Here is an 18,615-nt window from a genome sequence, read left to right as displayed (position 1 = left end):
ACACATTAACTTTCCTTCATTATTTATAATATTTCTTTTAATAAAATTTATTCACACTTCTTTACTTCAAGAAAATATATACATGACTGATTGCGAATTATAATACCGTCTGCTAGTGTTTACGTAATTACGCATGTGCGAGATTTGTCCCTCTATGGCTGCGTTCGTTTTGACGCTTTTAGGTGAAAGCATCGCTCTATCTTCGTTTAATTCATTTATTCGATGTGCAATAAAGACAGAATGATTACACACGTGAGCGTGCAAAGCGAATATTAGCCCGTATTAGACTTGACAGAAAAAATCCTGTGATTATGATGTAAATAATTCGCAGATACTTGTGCACAAATTTTCTCAGAAAAAAAAACAATATAAATCAACAGATTATAGGATGTGCAAGAATAAGAAAACAATCGTTTTTATGTAAATAAAATTCTTTAAATGAATTTTGAGAATAAAATTAAACCTTTGTATAATTTCTCTCTGGTATATCGATAAATTGGGGGAATATTTATTGAAAAAAATAAAAATATATAAACCAATTCATAATGCGACCGCATAAGTTTAAACTTCCTTGTGATGTGGACAGGTAAAGAATTATTCATAAAGAATAATGTTGAATATTAATAGTAACACAATTTTGTTATTTAAGATTATTATCTAAATTTTATATTCTTATTTTATAAATATTTATGCGATATTCTGTTAATCTTTTTATATAACATTGATTTTATAGTTTTCCGTACACTGATCAAAAAGTTGTTATTGTCTCGGTGTTTGGCAAGTCTCAATATCAAGCTAAAGGATGCAAGATGGAAATGCTCAGTTCCATACTCCAGTTAAATCATATGGATGAACCAGAGATTGATAAAGATTCTTGGGTGAGATATCTTTTTTTGAATAACTGGAATCTTGGTGATTAGCAAACAGTATCTTGATTCTATTTTTTTTTTGCTTATTAGTGTGAAATTGAAGGGTATTATAATCCTCGTGAGAAGACAGTTTTCTTGCATTTGAGAGGATTCTTGGATACTCATACACTTTTAACCGAATATGACAAGTTCACAGAGAAACAGAATTGCAAGGATTTTCTCAGTGTATGGGCGCATATGAGAGATAAATATGCAAGAGCGCTTCTAGTGCTGTTTCATATATCTCATGTGATTATACTTACTCATCCAACACACACTTTTGATTACAGTTATGTAAATCTTTTTCGTGCTATGGATATAGTCAGGTTAGCATCAGTTTTATTTTTTGAGCACAGGTCATATATTTGATTTATATATTATTAAAAATATTGATATGCAGATATATAAATTAAATTTAGTTGATTTGGATTTTTTTGTAATAAAATAATGTAACATTTTCATGATAGGCAAAAGATTTCTCCACAACTTTCTGATGTGTTGAACTCAATTCATAATCTACCTAAAGATTGGATTGCAAATGTCAGACCATGCTCACCACGAGTATTATTTTATTTTGAAACCTGTCCTACAGCATTCCAAAATCCAGATAATGATGCCAATATTAAAAAGTTAGAACATTCTCTTGAAGATCAAATTTACCATATGTTGAGGAAAAATAGAATTGTTACCAATATCAGGTACATAAAATTTAGCATATCAAATCTTATTAAAACTTAAGAAAACATCAAAATCATTTTTCTTTGTTTTTAGCTCAAACTCTTTGTTTGCGATACCAGCTAATCAGGAATTTGTGTATGTGCATACCGGAAATATAGATTCAAGAGATATGTTGGGTTACATGGCAAGAAAATTAATGCAAAGCTGTAAAATCAGTTCCGGTGGTACAACATCTAGAAGTCTTGCCAGTTTAGATTCAAATAGTATCATAACAGATGATACTGGGACTGGTAAGATGAATAAAAATGAAATAAAAATTGTGCTACATATATAAAGATCATTTTCATACATTTACAGAATCTCACTCGTTTAAACTGTTTTTGCAACAACACATAAACTTGGCTTTTGCAAAAGGATTTGACGACAACGTCGGTCGACACTCTATACCAGCTTATTTTGAAGTGTGTTATTAGCAATTAATTTAATCATTAATTTAATTTCAAATCAATATAATGATATAAATTTAATATAATTAATATTGAGATCAATATTTATTGAATAATATTAATATTAGATCAAACTTTTATTGGATTATTTTTAAAAATGAATGATATTTACAGATACCAAATTTAAATATATTTTGTCAAGTAGCAAACAAGGTATTTGATTATTTTATTCATGAAACTGACAAAGAATTGTCAACACTTCATAATTTATTAGATACAGATGTGAAATTCAGTAAAAGTCGATGTAGCAAAGTACTTCCAAGAGCTTTACAAGCATATCAGGAGAACTTGCCACAGCATTACACAAGGTTGAAAATTACTTGGGATAATTGCTATTAAAATAAAATTATATTTTAACTAATTATATTTTAAAATGATGTGTTTTTTAGAGCGTATCACGAATCGAAATTAGCGCATGCAATGGCAGTTTTCGAGATGCACGCTCGCGGTCCTTTATTCGAAGAGTTTAGTGAGAAATTACAGGCCGAATGTGACAAACATTGGCGTGCTGGTAGACAAATGTGCGAAGTATTGTCACTCACTGGTCATCCTTGTACAAATCCTATTCACAGAGGTGGTAGTGAAGGTGCTGGAGGCGGAGAACAAACTGAACCTAGAGAAGACGATAGGTAGATATCTCTATGAGAAAGAAAGATCGTGTATTATATACATTTCTATAAATTGTTTATATTTATTAATTATCAAATTTTTCCTTTCAATTACTTTCAGCGAATTACCTACTAGAGAACATTGCAGTGGAGTTAGATATGTGTGTGCTTGCAATTGTGGTCGAATTCAAAACTCCAGAGAAGATCCTTTCAGTCTAAGACAGGCCAACCACGACTATTTTCAAATGTTAGCGAAACAATGCGGATGCGCACAATTGGAGAGTATACAATTCCCCGTGTTTCAACCTAGCACACACAACTATAGGTAGAATTATATTTTAGAGATGCCTTTCAATAAAAAGAGAAAATAGACAATGTACATTTTTTTCTTTTCAGGGCAGCGCAATTATTTTCAGCGACAAAACGCCACGATTCCTTTAGTCGCAATGGATCTTCTACACCACAAGAAGATACACAAGCTTGTAGTTTAGGAGATAGTTTGAATGGCAAGTAATATTGGATGCGATAAATATTTTCTCTTAGCAAGATTTTAATTGATTAATTTCTCTAGGAAACAATACAGATGGAATTACAGATTATGGTAGCGGTGGTCAATCCTCGATGACGAGTGATCCGATTGGAGAGGATATTCCCAGATTGAGCGGCAAAACAAGTCTTACACCGAGTGATTCGCATAAAGTCATTATAGAAGTAACTGACAGCGACGCGGAAAACTCTAAAGGTATTCTATCGCATTATTTTTTACGTTCGTTAAATTTGCGCGATTAAATGCGAGATGTACAATAAATACACGTTCTTTACAGACAAATCTTTAGTCAGGCAACCATCAACAACAGAATACTTGCCTGGAATGTTACACACCGAATCACCATCGGGCTTGCTACCGCAATTTTCTAGCTGGTCCCTGATATGTCTGGGACCGAGTAGCCTTTATTCTCACAATTTGGGATTGCAGCATCAAACCGGGATATTTCCTACCTCCGCGTTTCTACTTCCATGGGATGTGACTGTCAGGTGAAGAAAAAAATGTCCCATATCTATTACATTGATGAAGTTGTCGTTTCCAACTCTTTAAGAAACAAATTTAAAGAAGAAAATATATTGTATCATAGATTGGAGCATCAAAAGGAGCGTAGTAGCTCCTTGTGGCCTACGGTGGGATTTACAGGATCTGATCATGGGATTCATGGAGGCTATTGTCCGCGGGGAGGCAAAAATTTCCAAAATATTAATACCGTTCGTGGTCGTAAATCTAAGGGTGGTAAAGAATTTGTGGTAAAGATATTTGTCGGCGTGGAATACGAATGTCCACGTGGGCACAGATTCATGGCATCCGCGCCCGACAAGGTACTAAAGACCACTGGAAATGGAATAGTGAAAGACAGCGGAAATAAAGTGACGTCCAGCACGGCTGACATGCCACTCTACTTTGCGTGCCCTTGCAGGTCCGTAGAATTTTATTATCTCGAACCCATTTTTTAATATAAAATTCATAAATTTATTCATCGGATAAATATATTTTTCATTTTTAGGCAAACGAAAGTATTGATCGCTCAATTGATGAGAATCCATGTGGTGACACCTAAAGCCCCAGTACATGTCACATTGAACCCCAGGGTTCAACCTGGTCCCCCACCTTGCCCGATATTCGTCACCGGGTGCGAAGAACCGATCAAACTATCACAAAGTGCATACTGGATTTTAAGATTGCCGTATCCTTTTTTTAAAAATTTGTTTTACACGTTAACATTCTTAAAATTATCGAGAATCTTTTTTTTAATTATATATGAGCAATTTATTTTCTTACTTAACTTTTCTTTTTCCATTCAAATATTTATCACGTCATTTTTTTCTTAATAAATATCAAAGTTACGTGTACATGGGTGAGAAAGGACCATATTTACCACCTAAGGAGCCAGTAGCTGCGTCTCATGGGCGCTTGTTAGCCGGGATGTACGGTATAAGCGAAGTTATGCCTGAAAAAAAATAAAGACTGTGATATAGAATTTTTTTTGTAAAAAACATTTGTCTAGTTTGACAAATGTTCAGTTATCGTTTTATTTGTGTATAATTCGAATTATTTTACCTTTATGAATTTTCAAGAATTTGTATTCATAGAAAATAAAATGCCCGCGCATTCGAACCTTATCTTGATTTGACGTTGTACGATCCTGTGCGATGATTCGTCGTTTTTAAAATTCCAAGTGATCACGTGCAAGTCACTCGCGTTTGCGATTGGCTTGCAACTTGAATTTACAAAAACATTTCTGTCTTCGAACGCAACGTTAATTCGCCTTCTAATTATAAATGAAACATAATCTTTAAACCAGATAGGTAATGAAAAATAGATAAAAATAAATATATCGTAGAGAATATTTTACGGGGTCCCTCAAGTGGCGGATCGTCGATCAACGAAAGGCCGTGCACTCAAACGACACAACCGTTAAAACACATGGGTGAAAACAGGTGACAGGTGTGTGCTTGTCATCGCGTTTGAATCTGAGAAAAGGGTTAATTTTGTTGGTTCGTATCTCGCTGACGCGATGTAAAACGATCGAGTGAAAAAGCTGCTGAATATCTGCTTACTCGACATTGTTTTACGACAAATTTATAATAACTGCGATGCAAATCACAGCCTCGAACGATCCAATTGGTGTTATCTATTTTTAGTTGTGGTTTGCGTGTATTTTGTACCGTCACCTTTTGAGCGGACTCGAATACTAATAATATGCAATAAGTGAGAAGAGAAAAAATAACCTATGTTTATGAATGGATTTATCTTTTGATTATTTTTGAACAAATCATTTTATAATTTCTGATACTTGTATGTATCTTTCATGAATCGTTTAATATGAAACAAAGTTATATTCAATGATTATTGCCTTTATTTTTGTTTTTAGGCAGCGAATTAATTAGACACAATGGAGTTGAAAGTGGATTGCAGGCTCTTATTGTTGATACTCTTTGTGTCGTTTAATTGTAAACTTGGGAGTGCATCTATACTGGATTGGATATGGGGAAAAACAGATGATAAAACTGTTTCAGTCGCTGATAGTGTACCTTTGATCTCGATTCCTTACGAGTCGATGACAGAAGATGAAAAGTTCCTCCAACAGGCTGCCAAGTTAACAGATGTTAAGGTTTCTTCTCCATTGGAAATCTGTCAACATAAAGTTATTATGAAAATCAGAACCTCGTGTTCCGATATGTCAGAAGAAGAGCTCGCAAAGCTGAGTGTAAATCTTCTAAATTGCCAATCAGCAGTTGAAGGCAGAAAGATCTTTCCCTGCACTGAAGAAATGGTATATAATCGATACAATATATTTTCTTTGCATAAATGAAAACTTTTTGTTATTTTTGTTATTATATCAATCTTGTTAATCAAAATATCAACTAAGCATTCCATTAATCATTTAAAATCTATTTGAATAATAATAAAATTGACAATTGCATTTTTGAATTATTAACTTCATTAATTTTATTATATTTTCAATGTATAATTTAATGCTTTGTATACCAAATTTAAAAAAAAATTTAAAAAATGCAATTTTGAGAGGACATTTATGCAACAGAATTATTTTAACGATATAGACTTATCTATTAAAATTTTTTATTTATTAATAATATATAAAAGAATCGATTTATGTTATTCAAAACATACAAGATAGCTGCAGAATATCCATATCCTTTGACACAAATTGAAGGGGTAAATTCCATGCCTGTTCAAACCTGCACATTTCCCCCTCCTTTTACTTTTGAAGACCTCCCCAGAGTTTTCAGTCATACAGTGCATTATACTAGTGTATCTAATGTTACTCTATTAGTAGATGTTTTAATATAATACTAAAGAATATTTAAGAATATTTAGTGAAAATTTAAATTAAAAAAAAATTAAGTAGAATGAATAATTAGAAATAATTGCTAAGATAATGTTATAAAAAAAGTGCACTGTTGAAGTATGTGCAAGAAAATCATATAATTTATAGTAAGTATAAAATATAATTTCTATTTTTTAGCCTCTTCAACAGTGTACAACAAATATGGATGCTGATATGTGGAATGCGTATCATTTAATGAGTAATAGAGCAAGAGCAGTTTGTTACGCAGCTCGAAATACACAATTTCGTGCTCTTACAGAGTTAACTGTCAACAAACTGATGCAATCTGCGCATTCTCAAATTGAAGCATTGAAATCTTTGAGGGTATCTGTATTCATATATTCCTATATTCCTGCATGAATCATACAATAAAATAAAAGTCATTAAAAATAAATATATTTCTTTACTATATATAAATTTATATATTTATTTTTAATGAAAATTTTATTTTATTTATTGTATGATTTATACAGGAAAGTCAAGATCATCTGCAAGAACAGACAACAAAAGCTCTATCATCATTATCCAAAGGAAACGAAGCACTCTTGGAACAACAACAATACTTGAAGGACGCTCAAGTGACAGCTCACAATCTTGTAACATCAAATCTGAGAGAATTAAATAACGAAAAAGCATTAATACGATCTGGGCATACTCAGCTCGCAATCATGGCAGAAGATATAAAAGATAAATTAGGTACTACATATTTTTCATATGTATGTTATTTTTACTCTTTTTATTATTGTATAGACTTTCTAAATTTATTTAATATATCCTTCAGAAAAGGCGCAAAAAGAGCTTGAGCAACAAGCTACTGAGCGTGGTGCAAATCATCAAGAAGTGTTGCAAGACTTGATCAGTATACAAGAGCAAATGCAATCAATTTGGGAAAAAATTGAAAGTAGCACTGATCGTATATTAGATCAACATGAGAAAACCTTGGAGAATTACGAGCAGACGATGCAGAAACTTACACAAATTAATAATACTATTCAATATATTTGGAATCTCACGAATATTATGCGCACAGAAATAGACCAAAAGTTGGGATGGATTACCGATTATATTGACGACACTGGTACATTATTATACAAGATATATTTATTATATACAAGAATACAGTCTGTTTTAATTGCATAAGAAAATTTTGTTAGATTAATTAAATTAAGTAAATTTTTTTTATATTATATTTAAAAAATTTTACTTTGTGATATAAATTTGATATAAAATCGAAATATGCATCGATAATTCAAGTTTTCATATTTTTAGGTGAACAAGTGCAAAGAATCTTTCGTATAGTTTCACATATCGCATATATATTAGTGGCGATGATAATCGCTGCATTTTTACAAGCACCATTTTTAACCAGAGTTAGTATTTTGGGTATAGTGCCAGTGAATCTCATTACTTACTTGAAACATGGAATGGAAGCTTCTCTAGATTTTACATCTATGACAGTGTTAATATTTGTAATCACTGGAAGTAAGTATTGTGCAAAATATGCATTAAAACAATACATGATATTAATATTATAGTTATATATATATATATATATATATATATATATATATATATAAATATATTATAGTTATAATATTATAGTTATAATATAATAATTCAATATAAATTGACTTATATTTGATATATTTTTTAATGCAGTGTATTTTGTAATGCTGGGAATACAACGTATGTTTGGACCAAACGGTTCAGAAGCAAAGACAGAACCAGCTAAGCCAGTCTGTCAAAATAAACATTTGAATGGAAATGCACATAAATACACATTAACATCGTATTTCAATTCCATAGCAAAGACGCGATTGCATGAAGAATTAATGAAAAAAATGCGGAATCTCTATAATTTCTTCATTTTACAAATAAGCTACTGTAAAGGTACTTTCCCGATTTGACATAAAAACTGTCTGAAAGAAATCATCAAGTGACAATTCTTGATAATAATCATTTTTCAGAAAAAATTAATGACTTGATACATTTGATCGGTTCTTGGAACAATCGGCGCAACTTAAACACGCACGAGGAACTCTCCTGTTCATATCAACCATTGAAAAGAAATCGTGAGGATGTGTACAACTACAAACGGGAATTTTCGAATATTTCAGACGATGAGATGCAATATGATTATTCTTCCAACATGACGCATTCGTCACATGAGAACTATTATAATGATATTAATGATATAACGGACGCGTCCGAATTGAAACATCGTAGTTATAATATGAACACAGTGCGATCTAAAAGGTATATGTAACATCGCTAGAATGATTGATAATTCGTAAAATGACCAAACAAATATGATTCTAGTGTCACCCCATTAGGTTTTTCGAAAATGGTTTGTATGGCAATAACAAGAAACGGCAAAAGATGTCGAGTGTTTGCTTCACCCGGCCAATGTTACTGCCATCATCATTCTACTGGCACATCTATTGTCAATGGTCATCTTGATTGAATTCTGTAAATAGTTAAATCCTGTTAACAAGAGTTAAAGTAATAATCTGAGTTTTTAGGGCATAATATATGTAGCTTTATTTATTTTATCTATCTCTCTATTTTATTTAATAACAATTAATGCAACTGATGATAAAAGATTTGACAATTGTAATAGAGTTGATAATTTACGAGAATTTTTAGATAATTATTTATAATGTATAATAATTTATAATTAATAAAAACTTGATTATTGATTTAATTATAAAAAAAATAATAGGTTCATAAAAAAATTCAATAAAAATTTGATAATCGAGAGATTAAATCAAATTGAAGTTATTTATGTATGTAATTTAGCTAATCCCTTATTTAAATCAAATTTTATCTTATTTAAATAGCCATTTATTTAAATAAAATTTTTTCTATGAATTCATTATTTCTTTTATAAATAGATCAATATAAATACTTCCTTGTTACATATTGTATATTATACTATAAACAAAGATTTATTAAAAATTTTACAATAATTATAAATATCAATTTTTACAATCGTTACTTCGATCATCAGTTTTGTTGTCTACTATTGATACAGATTGAATAATTTGTGTACATTTTATAATTTTGTAAAACTTTATAATAATACAACAATGTCTCAATAATACTAAATAATGTCTCATTAATCTTGATACTAGATACTGATTTCAGATGTATATATCTTGATATAATGTTAATATTATACAAATATTTATATATAGATGATTTGCATAATTTATATTATTTGATCATACAATTTAAATGTTTTATTTTAAAATATACTTACACAAGTTATAAAATTTTTAATTACACATATGTCATAGCAATGTTTCTTAACAATAAGTAATTTTATATTTAGTAATAATATATATTTAGTAATATATATTTAAAAATATATTTTCCTGCTTTCATGTAAAATAGTAGGTAATAGCAATAGTTACGAGTTCTATTTAAATATTATAAGTGACAATATATTTGATAATACTTGATATAGTGGAACATATAATTTATTATTTCATAAAGATGTATTTTAAAGTACAAATTTATGGTATAAATAATCTTATAAAACTTGTACAAAATTGTGTATAAAAATATAAACTGTTGTTTTTCTACAATTGTATATATATTTCAATGCAAAAATCCATTTAATTCTGAAATATTACAAGAATATTTCTTCATTCATAAATGTCTTATTGTGCGATGCAAATAGCTCGTCAGTTTTAAAAAGCTCTCCCACTACTAATTATGTAGATTGCAATAATTGATGGTGTAATTAAATATCATGAATCATTCATTTAATGTAGGAGAGTCAATTTAAATATTAATAAATATCTCGACGTGGTTTGAGTAAAAAAGTATGTTGTTTGTTCTCTAAAAATTACAAGTTTAAAGTACTAGAGATAAATAATATTAATTATCTATACTCTCTTGTTTTATCAAATGTAATATAAAATTTATTATTAATATTTGTAAGTTAGAAAATATTAATATTTATTTAATATAATTTATAATTTAATATATAAATTATATATAAATGTAATGTGTATATATATATATATATATATATATATATATATATATATATAATAGATTAATAATATTATACATATTATATTGATAACATCTCTATATATTATCAATTTTTGATATATATATTACAAAAGTTGTAACACGCAAAAAGGGAGATTGTAGCGCTGCGCGCGCGCTATTCCGTTCCTGAGCACGGCAATCTCTGCGCATCGTTCTATTCGTGACTAAAAATAAGGACTTAACCCAACCGGGCCGAGGGACGAATAGCGTGTGACATCTGCTTCTACAGCCTGAGAAATGGCGTGGTTATGTGCCCGTAGCGTGCTCCAAACGTGTCGACGGCCGATCTCCTACAGCCTCGCGTGTTCCCAAAAGAAATGTAATTATCTCACGTAAAACGTCCCCGAATATACGGGATGTCTTCGACACACGTTTCTTGATTTTACATACATTGGAGACGTACTCCATATTACGTAATGTATTTTTCGTCCGCCTGATCGATTTTCATCTTCCTCTCGACTATGTCCGAAATATTTTGACACGGAGAAAATTCGCCCCAATTCATACATTGTACGTTTTCTTTTCTCGACAGTCGCCAATTCCCTTGATCATGCCACTGGTTTGGAGAAGAGGGAGATGCTCGCCCGTTTAGCCGGTAACGAAGTAAGTTGTGACGTTTTTCTGCAACTTTGGAAACATTTCTATCGCGATCCTGACGTGCTAGTGTTATAATTTAATATATCACAATCGACATGTATCTCTTTATCTTCTTACGAAAGAAGATTCTTTTATATGTGTATATTTATTTTTATATCATAGACTTGTATTTTATTTTATAAGTTTGCATTTTTTACTTTTTATATCCATACTTTTACGTAGAGATCACTGTGATAAATAATATTAATATTAATAGTGTATATTTTGTAAAAGAAAAAATGATATATTTTATTAATTTGCTTCTCTCTAGGATCCCTATAATTTGACTATAAAACGACGACCAGACAGTACAAAGGAGAATCCTAATATAGTCTACAGTGCATTTGAGAGTCGTATAATGGGATGCATTTGTGACGAGGATGCATTGCACGTAAATTGGATGTGGCTGCATCAGGGTCCTCCACGTCGCTGTGAGTGTGGCCATTGGTTTAAGCTGGTCGAGAAAGCACCTGTATAATACAATTAAGGGTGAACTAGTGGATTGTTTTCAACATAGAATTAATATTATATTAGAAAGTAATTACATCTATTTTCATTTATTACCATATTCTCCCTATGTATCCTGCCCAAAAAAAAAAAAATAAATTTCATTGTATGGGAACTGCAAAAATAAAGAAATATATTGTAAATATTATGTATATATATCATAGTTTTTCATTCTGTTGTTAAAGTTCATGACTCTTTCTATTACTTTCTCTTAAAGTATAAATTATACTTTTTAAAAAGATTGTAATTGTATACGTGGAATAGATTGTGATCTTCATGAACTGTTTCATGTGGAAAGTTTTTTGTTTTCAAAATAAATTTTCCATACAACTGGGACATTTTATGAACACAGTCTTAGAAAATATATATTTATTTATAAGTTATGTACAAACAAAATTCTAACTTATAATAAACATATTCACACATCACTTCTTTTTTCCAGCTCGCCCCAGTTTAAATCTACTTACAACTTTCTTTTCATCTTTTTTTTCTAAACTATTATTCATTGGCGATATTTTATTTTCTTGGACTTTTTCTTTGATTACCTACAAAATATATCTATTAGTATATACAATTATTTATTTCCAGTGTGTTAGTACTATTAAATTACTTCTACTTACGGAATTGTAGATAGAATGTTTAACATGTTCGACTTCATTTTCTGTATCAGTACTACTTTCTTCATTCAAAAGAGGAGCAATTTGATTAGGAATCATATCATTTGGAGATCTTTTCAAAATAGATTTGGGAGCACTAAACATTTTATAAATATCTATTGGGCTTTGTATTTCTGTATTATTTGATGCAGATATATTTGGAATATGGGATGAATGTGAAAACTCAATCCTGATAATATCATCTTCATTTTCAGAATCATCATCATGTGTTTTATCCTGTTTTGAAATAAAACAGGATTTTTCACTAGGTATTAATATTTCCTCTTCATTTTCTGCATTTTTCGTAATATATGGTTCAACAAATGATACTCTTCCTGTTTTCTTTGCATTTGTGGCTTTGGATATATTCTCTTTAGATTCAGATGAATGATTGTTTTTTAATTCCTCCTGACTAGAATTTACAGTGAGATCAAGATGTTCATTTGTTTTAACATTTGTATCAAGAATTTTATCTTGAATTGTATCAACACTGACATCTGATGTATTATATGTAATTTTGCTTGTTTGGATATCTTTCAATTTTTGTAATTCTTCTTCAATTGTTTCTGTAATTTCGTCAGAATCAGATGAATCCTCTTCTGATTCATCATAGACTTCTCCTTCTTTCAAATCACCATAAACATCTTCTTGTTCAGCTTCCAGTCTGCATAAAATTTTAAATATAATAATTTTATTCTAATTACAATCACCAATAAGTTTTAACTTTAAAAATTAGAGTAACCTGCATATTTCATCTTTTAATTCTTCTTCCAATTCTAATTCATCTAATCTATTAAAAAGATCTTCTTCGGTGCAAATATTAGTCTTTTCTTTTTCCCTCAACTGTGCTAATTTTTCACGATATTCCTTTTCACGCTGCCTATGTTGTACTACAATTAAATATACTTTGTTTCTAGCAGCTGGTATAATAAATAGAAATATATTTAAAAGAATAAGTATGATACAAATATTTACTCTTCCATTCATCAAGTTTGTCCTCATTCCAATGTTCCAATATGTCTTTTCTACCTTCTTCTCCAAAAATATCATGTTTTAATGGGAGATATTGTCTCATTTCATACAAGTTTCTTTCAGCTTCTAAGTCTTTCAACATTTTATCTGCCCCTATGAAATAAGAAAATACAATGTATAATAAATATATTTAATATAAAATAATGAAACAAAAATACATATATAAAATTTATACATGCTATCCTCCTTTTGCACAATGAAATTGCCTGTGATGCGCTATATTTTGCAAAATATCCATCTCCCAAATAAACCAAAATTTCGTTAGTATGAATTAATTTTCCTTTCATTAATGCTCGCTTGCCAATAGGCACCATACAATTTTCCGAGACAGATAGTGGATATACTTCAAGTCCTTCTATTACTTTCTTGTATGTGTTTCTATAATCATTCCATGTATTCATTTGATTCTCATTTTGTTCAAGTTCCTATATACATAAATCAATTATTGATTTTTAGATTGTAATTAGTATAATTTAAACAAAAATTATCATTATACAATATATATGTACAATTTGAATGAAAAGTAAAATTATACCTGCGCAAACACATTATTTAATAATGTTCGTTGATAATTTTTCATTTGTTCAGGTTCCATTGTTGCATTATTAGCTACAATGTTATACGTTGTAGATATATATTAGAAATGCAAATATGAAAGATACAATATAAAAAATATATTCGTAAAAATATACACGTGTGTTAATCAATTTTTTTCTCTCTGACATACACAGATTATGCGGTCGTCAAAAGCCTTTTACAGAAAAGAGAAACGCTCAGAGAGGTATTTCTATCCTTTATGCGCATGCGCATTGAAGCTTTATGAAAGAGACGTCGAAAACGTTTTCATTTTGGCGGGAAAAATTAACGCGCAAAAAGAGCGGAAATTGAGAATTATTATACAAATGCAAAAATATATATTTTTTAAATTGTAATATATATATATATATATATATATATTACAACTTAAAAAATATATATTTTTGCATTTATATAATAATTCTCAATTTCCGCTCTTTTTGCGCGTTAATTTTTCCCGCCAAAATGAAAACGTTTTCGACGTCTCTTTCATACTTTGAAATACAAATAAATACATAAACACAGTAGTATATATATATATATATATACATATATATACTACTGTGTTTATGTATTTACTTGTATTTCAAAGTTTGTTATAATTTTTTGACATTATTTTTATGCAAACAAAAAGTAAAATATATTTTCATTATACACTTAATACGCATAAAATTGATTTCGTTCGGATTTTGAAAAGATGTATTTGTATCATTTTTTGGCTAAACCTCAATTAATAGCACTGTCTTAACATCTATCTACAGATTTGTGTACTCATAATATCAGTTCTTTATTATATTATACATTACATAACAATATAAAGTTATTAAATCTTACTATGATTTATAAGGATATATTTGACATCAATATACATATCATAGAAAATACATATCAAAATTTGTCAATTAATTGTAAGATATGTTGTTGCTCTGCTTCTTTCCATTCTGTATCACCAGCATCTCCTAAGTTACCAGCATATTCTGTTTTTTAAATGAAAAATATATATTATGTATATTATTTTTTTTAGTACAGATTTATAATTTAATCTATGAAATTTTAAATAAGATATACACAATTTACCTCTCATAATATGTCGTATTGTTTTAAGAGATGCTCTTCTCTGTGCCAAGATTCTTGTTACTCGTTGTTTGACTGCAGGTGGGCAGCCAGTGCAAGCTTCTAAAAGTACATAATCTACTAATTGCAATATAAATAATCCTCCATCTAATCTTCTTAAATAAGATTCTTCTTCATCTTCATCCTCCTTGTAATAAATAAGAGAACATATAAATTTTCAATTTTTTGTTATTAGATATTTAGATATATATTTCTGATTGTTCTGATTATGGATATCTACCTTTCCATTCTTTTCTACTTCCTCTACTTTTTCAAGATATTTGAAATGTAATTCCATTAATCGATCTACTTTCTCATAATCATTCTCTGTAAATTTACTAAGTAGTCTTTGACGCTGTTGTCCTTTGCAATTTCTCAGCATACTTGCTATGATGGAAACTACATGTTCTGCAAAATTACTTAGTATTTTCATGGTTCAGTTTTAAAAACTTTTAAATAACATTATAATATTATAATAGATATAAATTACACACACAAAATTAGAAATCGCCCTATGTATATTTCTAATTTTAATTTGTGTACCTTCATGTTCTTCTGCAGTAAGCATCTTTTTTCTATTTTTTGTTGGAGTTTTCATAAACAGGGGAAATATTGTTCTTAATCCAAGAATATCTACAAATTTGCTACAATTATCTTTTCCATCTGGACCATTCATAGCATGATCTAAAACCTATATTAATAATAATAATAATAATTAATAACAATAATAATAATTAATAATAATAATTTATATTGGTTTGATTATTTATTTTGCTATAAATATATTTACTTTAAGAGATCCATTCCGTGACATTTTCTTTTCTCGCAACATTAAATTCATAAGTTGAAGACCTTCACCACGTAGAAATCTATCGCGATTGACAGTAGCCATTAAACTTGAACATAAAACATTAAATAAATTTTCCATCATCTCTTGTTCCTCTGCAGTCTGTGGATCATGTCTCTTATAATACTGCAAATCCAATTTTAAAATGATTAAACTAGGTATGTATGTAATTATAAAGTTTATGAAAATATAAATGCATACAGCTAATTGTTGTAATAAAACATCAATTCCATCTAAGTCACCCAAAAGAAGTCTATTATCTGGTGTATGCTGCAAAAGTATAGACAAGAGTTCACTAGCATAAAGCTTGTTTGGATCAAAAGGTGTTTTTGTTTTAATTCGACGCAATAACCATTGCATTAAACCTTGTTTTCCTGCATCTGCACACAAATCTGGTCTAAACTCCAGGAGATTCTCAAAAATAGCTAAAAAGTCAAAATTATTTTTTTTATAGTGACATTTTTAATATAAATTTTTTATCAATATATTAATCATGTTTTCAAAATAGTTTATAAAATATTTGAAAATTTGATTAGCAAGTATTAATGTATATGTTATAATAAAATGCTTGAAATAGGCTGAGAATACGTATAAATGGAAGCAAGAGAAATATAGATTCTATATACTTAATATTAATATTTTCTAAAGTATTTTTAAAATATATACAATCAATGTATATTGATTAAAAGTTTTATTAAAAATCACTTTTTGTGAAGAAAAATAATTCAATAATATACTTTTTATAACATGATATTTTTTCCCTTAAATAATTACCAAGTGTATTAAAAACACCATCACTTTCTTCTTTCACTGTCTCATCAAGTCTTTCAAGATTTTGTACTAGAAGAGCGCAAACTTGTTGTTCCAATAAAGCATCAATGAGTGTATCTGCACCTTCTTGACTCTCGTGCAATATATCTACATCAGTCAATTCTTGCAGAAGATCTACTACACCAACTGCTATGTCAGTATTTTCATGAGATAATAACTCAAGTAAAGAAGGCACAGCGCCTAATTCTACCATCAATTGATACAAATCTGGATTAGTTGCTACAATATGCAACTCTTGCAAAGTTTCATGCAATTCCACCTCAGATTCCATAAATCTGTAAAATCCCATAGCTTAGAGAAATAATTATATTTTAAGAATTCTGTGTTTCAAAATACTAACTTATATATACATACTTCTCTGGTTGATCTGGGAATTTAACTCTCATTTCCTGGTTTCGAAGACCTCTCTTCTCAAATAAAAGAATCATACGTTTAAGCGTCGCCTCATCCAATGCTTCAACCTCGGGTGCCTCAGTTTCTACATATTTTAATATATCTTGTTTCTCCTTCTCCGTCAGTTGCGGTTCTATCACATCATGAGTTGATGAGGGTTCGGCAGATCTGATAGGTGTGGGAGGTTCGCTCTCCCTGGATGATATTACTTCAACTTCTTTTTGTTGCCGTTGACGTGCATGGTATGGAGTTTTTATTACTCTTTTTGGTTTTTTCGGATTTTCCCATTCATCCTCATCATCCTCTTCTCCTGCTGCTGGCCGTTTTGGTGTATTTGGAGGCTACATATATTATTATCACATGATGTATTTAATTGTATTCATATTGTTGTAATAAAGAAATAACAAGGAATTTAATAAATATATATATAGTTAGTATAATGTATAGTTTACAAACATTTTTTTTATTAAATTCCTCTTTTGCTTCACACACACACACACATATATATATATTTTTTTTTATGAGGTGTTTAATTTCATGGTTTTTTTGACACTTTCTGTTTATGAAATCAATATTCCTTCACTCATTTTTTATATGAAAATATATGAAAATGTGAGGTTAAATTAAATAGTGTACATATAGTAGTTTGACATAATAGAAATAAATCTTTACTCGAAAATTTTAATACATACTTTATAAGATAACAGTTCTCCGATATCCATCTGTCCAGCGCAGATTGTTTAAAAATTATGAGCAAAAAATGTAAATAATTTGAATTGAAAACAATCTTATATCATTGATATTCCAATGATGTGATAGTGTATGTAATGGGCTTTTGCGTTCTTGACTGATTGTGAACTATTGTCCAATGTGTGACATATATATGTGTGATATCCAATAGGAGGATTTATTTTCTAGTGAAAATGTCGTTAGTTATAGCTCGTTTATTTCTATTGGATATCAAACTGTTGTATGTACATCGCAGTGTGAAATTCATAAATTTTCCATATGAGAAAGAAATTAGCCATAATATACTAAATAAAATATTTTTCACAAATTACACATAACTTTCAAGCTTTGATTATATAAGTTTTAACTTTGATTATATTTGGCTTATATAGTGTCAAAACTTTCAAAAATATTTAAATATTACATTGAACAAAAAATTTAATGTATTTTTGTTCATAGCATTTATAATATCTGCAGTAAAAAGTTGTTGAACAAAATTACATATATATATTAATAATGAAAGAAATTATATATAGTTTATATATATATTATATTACAAATATGTATATATTCTGAGATAACAAATATATATATATATATATACATACATATTTTATATTACCTCAGATAT

The 18,615-nt window shown here is 29.2% G+C and overlaps 5 protein-coding genes and 1 long non-coding RNA gene across 8 annotated transcripts; 3 read left to right on the top strand and 3 right to left on the bottom strand.

Annotated features, from left to right (window-relative positions):
* The first annotated feature begins 155 nt into the window (after positions 1–155).
* On the top strand, positions 156–4,869 carry LOC145973849 (nonsense-mediated mRNA decay factor SMG8). Its single transcript, XM_083103452.1, has 15 exons — positions 156–586; positions 734–878; positions 960–1,234; positions 1,376–1,606; positions 1,680–1,876; positions 1,944–2,047; positions 2,207–2,400; positions 2,482–2,721; positions 2,822–3,025; positions 3,097–3,206; positions 3,272–3,442; positions 3,525–3,735; positions 3,834–4,166; positions 4,254–4,433; positions 4,591–4,869. Exons 1-15 carry the CDS (start codon positions 546–548, stop codon positions 4,709–4,711), a joined length of 2,757 nt encoding a protein of 918 aa, XP_082959578.1. The 5' UTR covers positions 156–545; the 3' UTR covers positions 4,712–4,869.
* LOC145973854 (uncharacterized) lies at positions 2,116–5,460 on the bottom strand. Its single transcript, XR_014439558.1, has 3 exons — positions 5,308–5,460; positions 4,808–5,220; positions 2,116–4,697 (listed from the first exon to the last, which is right to left on the bottom strand). It is a non-coding gene; the product is annotated as an uncharacterized LOC145973854 (long non-coding RNA).
* Positions 4,963–9,694, top strand: LOC145973850 (protein brambleberry). Of its 3 annotated transcripts, none has more exons than XM_083103454.1 (9): positions 4,963–5,194; positions 5,622–6,023; positions 6,738–6,923; positions 7,073–7,295; positions 7,381–7,677; positions 7,869–8,081; positions 8,259–8,489; positions 8,567–8,855; positions 8,919–9,694. In XM_083103454.1, the coding sequence occupies exons 2-9, from the start codon at positions 5,643–5,645 to the stop codon at positions 9,061–9,063; spliced, it is 1,965 nt and encodes a 654-aa protein (XP_082959580.1). In that variant the 5' UTR covers positions 4,963–5,194; positions 5,622–5,642; the 3' UTR covers positions 9,064–9,694. The 3 variants fall into 3 exon arrangements, with proteins under 3 accessions (XP_082959580.1, XP_082959579.1, XP_082959581.1); XM_083103453.1 differs by having other exon boundaries at positions 4,963–5,545; positions 8,919–9,692; XM_083103455.1 differs by having other exon boundaries at positions 4,973–5,055.
* Positions 9,695–10,799: 1,105 nt separating this feature from the next.
* On the top strand, positions 10,800–11,961 carry LOC145973853 (cytochrome c oxidase subunit 5B, mitochondrial). The gene is made up of 3 exons (XM_083103459.1): positions 10,800–10,983; positions 11,197–11,267; positions 11,572–11,961. The coding sequence occupies exons 1-3, from the start codon at positions 10,902–10,904 to the stop codon at positions 11,776–11,778; spliced, it is 360 nt and encodes a 119-aa protein (XP_082959585.1). The 5' UTR covers positions 10,800–10,901; the 3' UTR covers positions 11,779–11,961.
* Uri (unconventional prefoldin RPB5 interactor) lies at positions 11,749–14,280 on the bottom strand. Its single transcript, XM_083103456.1, has 6 exons — positions 14,031–14,280; positions 13,671–13,920; positions 13,439–13,588; positions 13,206–13,353; positions 12,428–13,127; positions 11,749–12,352 (listed from the first exon to the last, which is right to left on the bottom strand). The coding sequence occupies exons 1-6, from the start codon at positions 14,088–14,090 to the stop codon at positions 12,233–12,235; spliced, it is 1,428 nt and encodes a 475-aa protein (XP_082959582.1). The 5' UTR covers positions 14,091–14,280; the 3' UTR covers positions 11,749–12,232.
* Positions 14,281–14,905: 625 nt separating this feature from the next.
* On the bottom strand, positions 14,906–18,109 carry LOC145973317 (beta-catenin-like protein 1). The gene is made up of 9 exons (XM_083102593.1): positions 17,948–18,109; positions 17,217–17,596; positions 16,806–17,137; positions 16,233–16,456; positions 15,975–16,157; positions 15,728–15,875; positions 15,426–15,592; positions 15,149–15,332; positions 14,906–15,048 (listed from the first exon to the last, which is right to left on the bottom strand). Exons 1-9 carry the CDS (start codon positions 17,975–17,977, stop codon positions 14,960–14,962), a joined length of 1,737 nt encoding a protein of 578 aa, XP_082958719.1. The 5' UTR covers positions 17,978–18,109; the 3' UTR covers positions 14,906–14,959.
* Positions 18,110–18,615: the final 506 nt, after the last annotated feature.

Source organism: Camponotus vicinus, unplaced genomic scaffold (assembly GCF_025532165.1).
Source record: "Camponotus vicinus isolate PSW18456_S1 unplaced genomic scaffold, iyCamVici1.0 SCAF_6, whole genome shotgun sequence".
Classification (NCBI taxonomy): domain Eukaryota; kingdom Metazoa; phylum Arthropoda; class Insecta; order Hymenoptera; family Formicidae; genus Camponotus; species Camponotus vicinus.
This window is presented reverse-complemented; position numbering and strand designations above follow the sequence as displayed.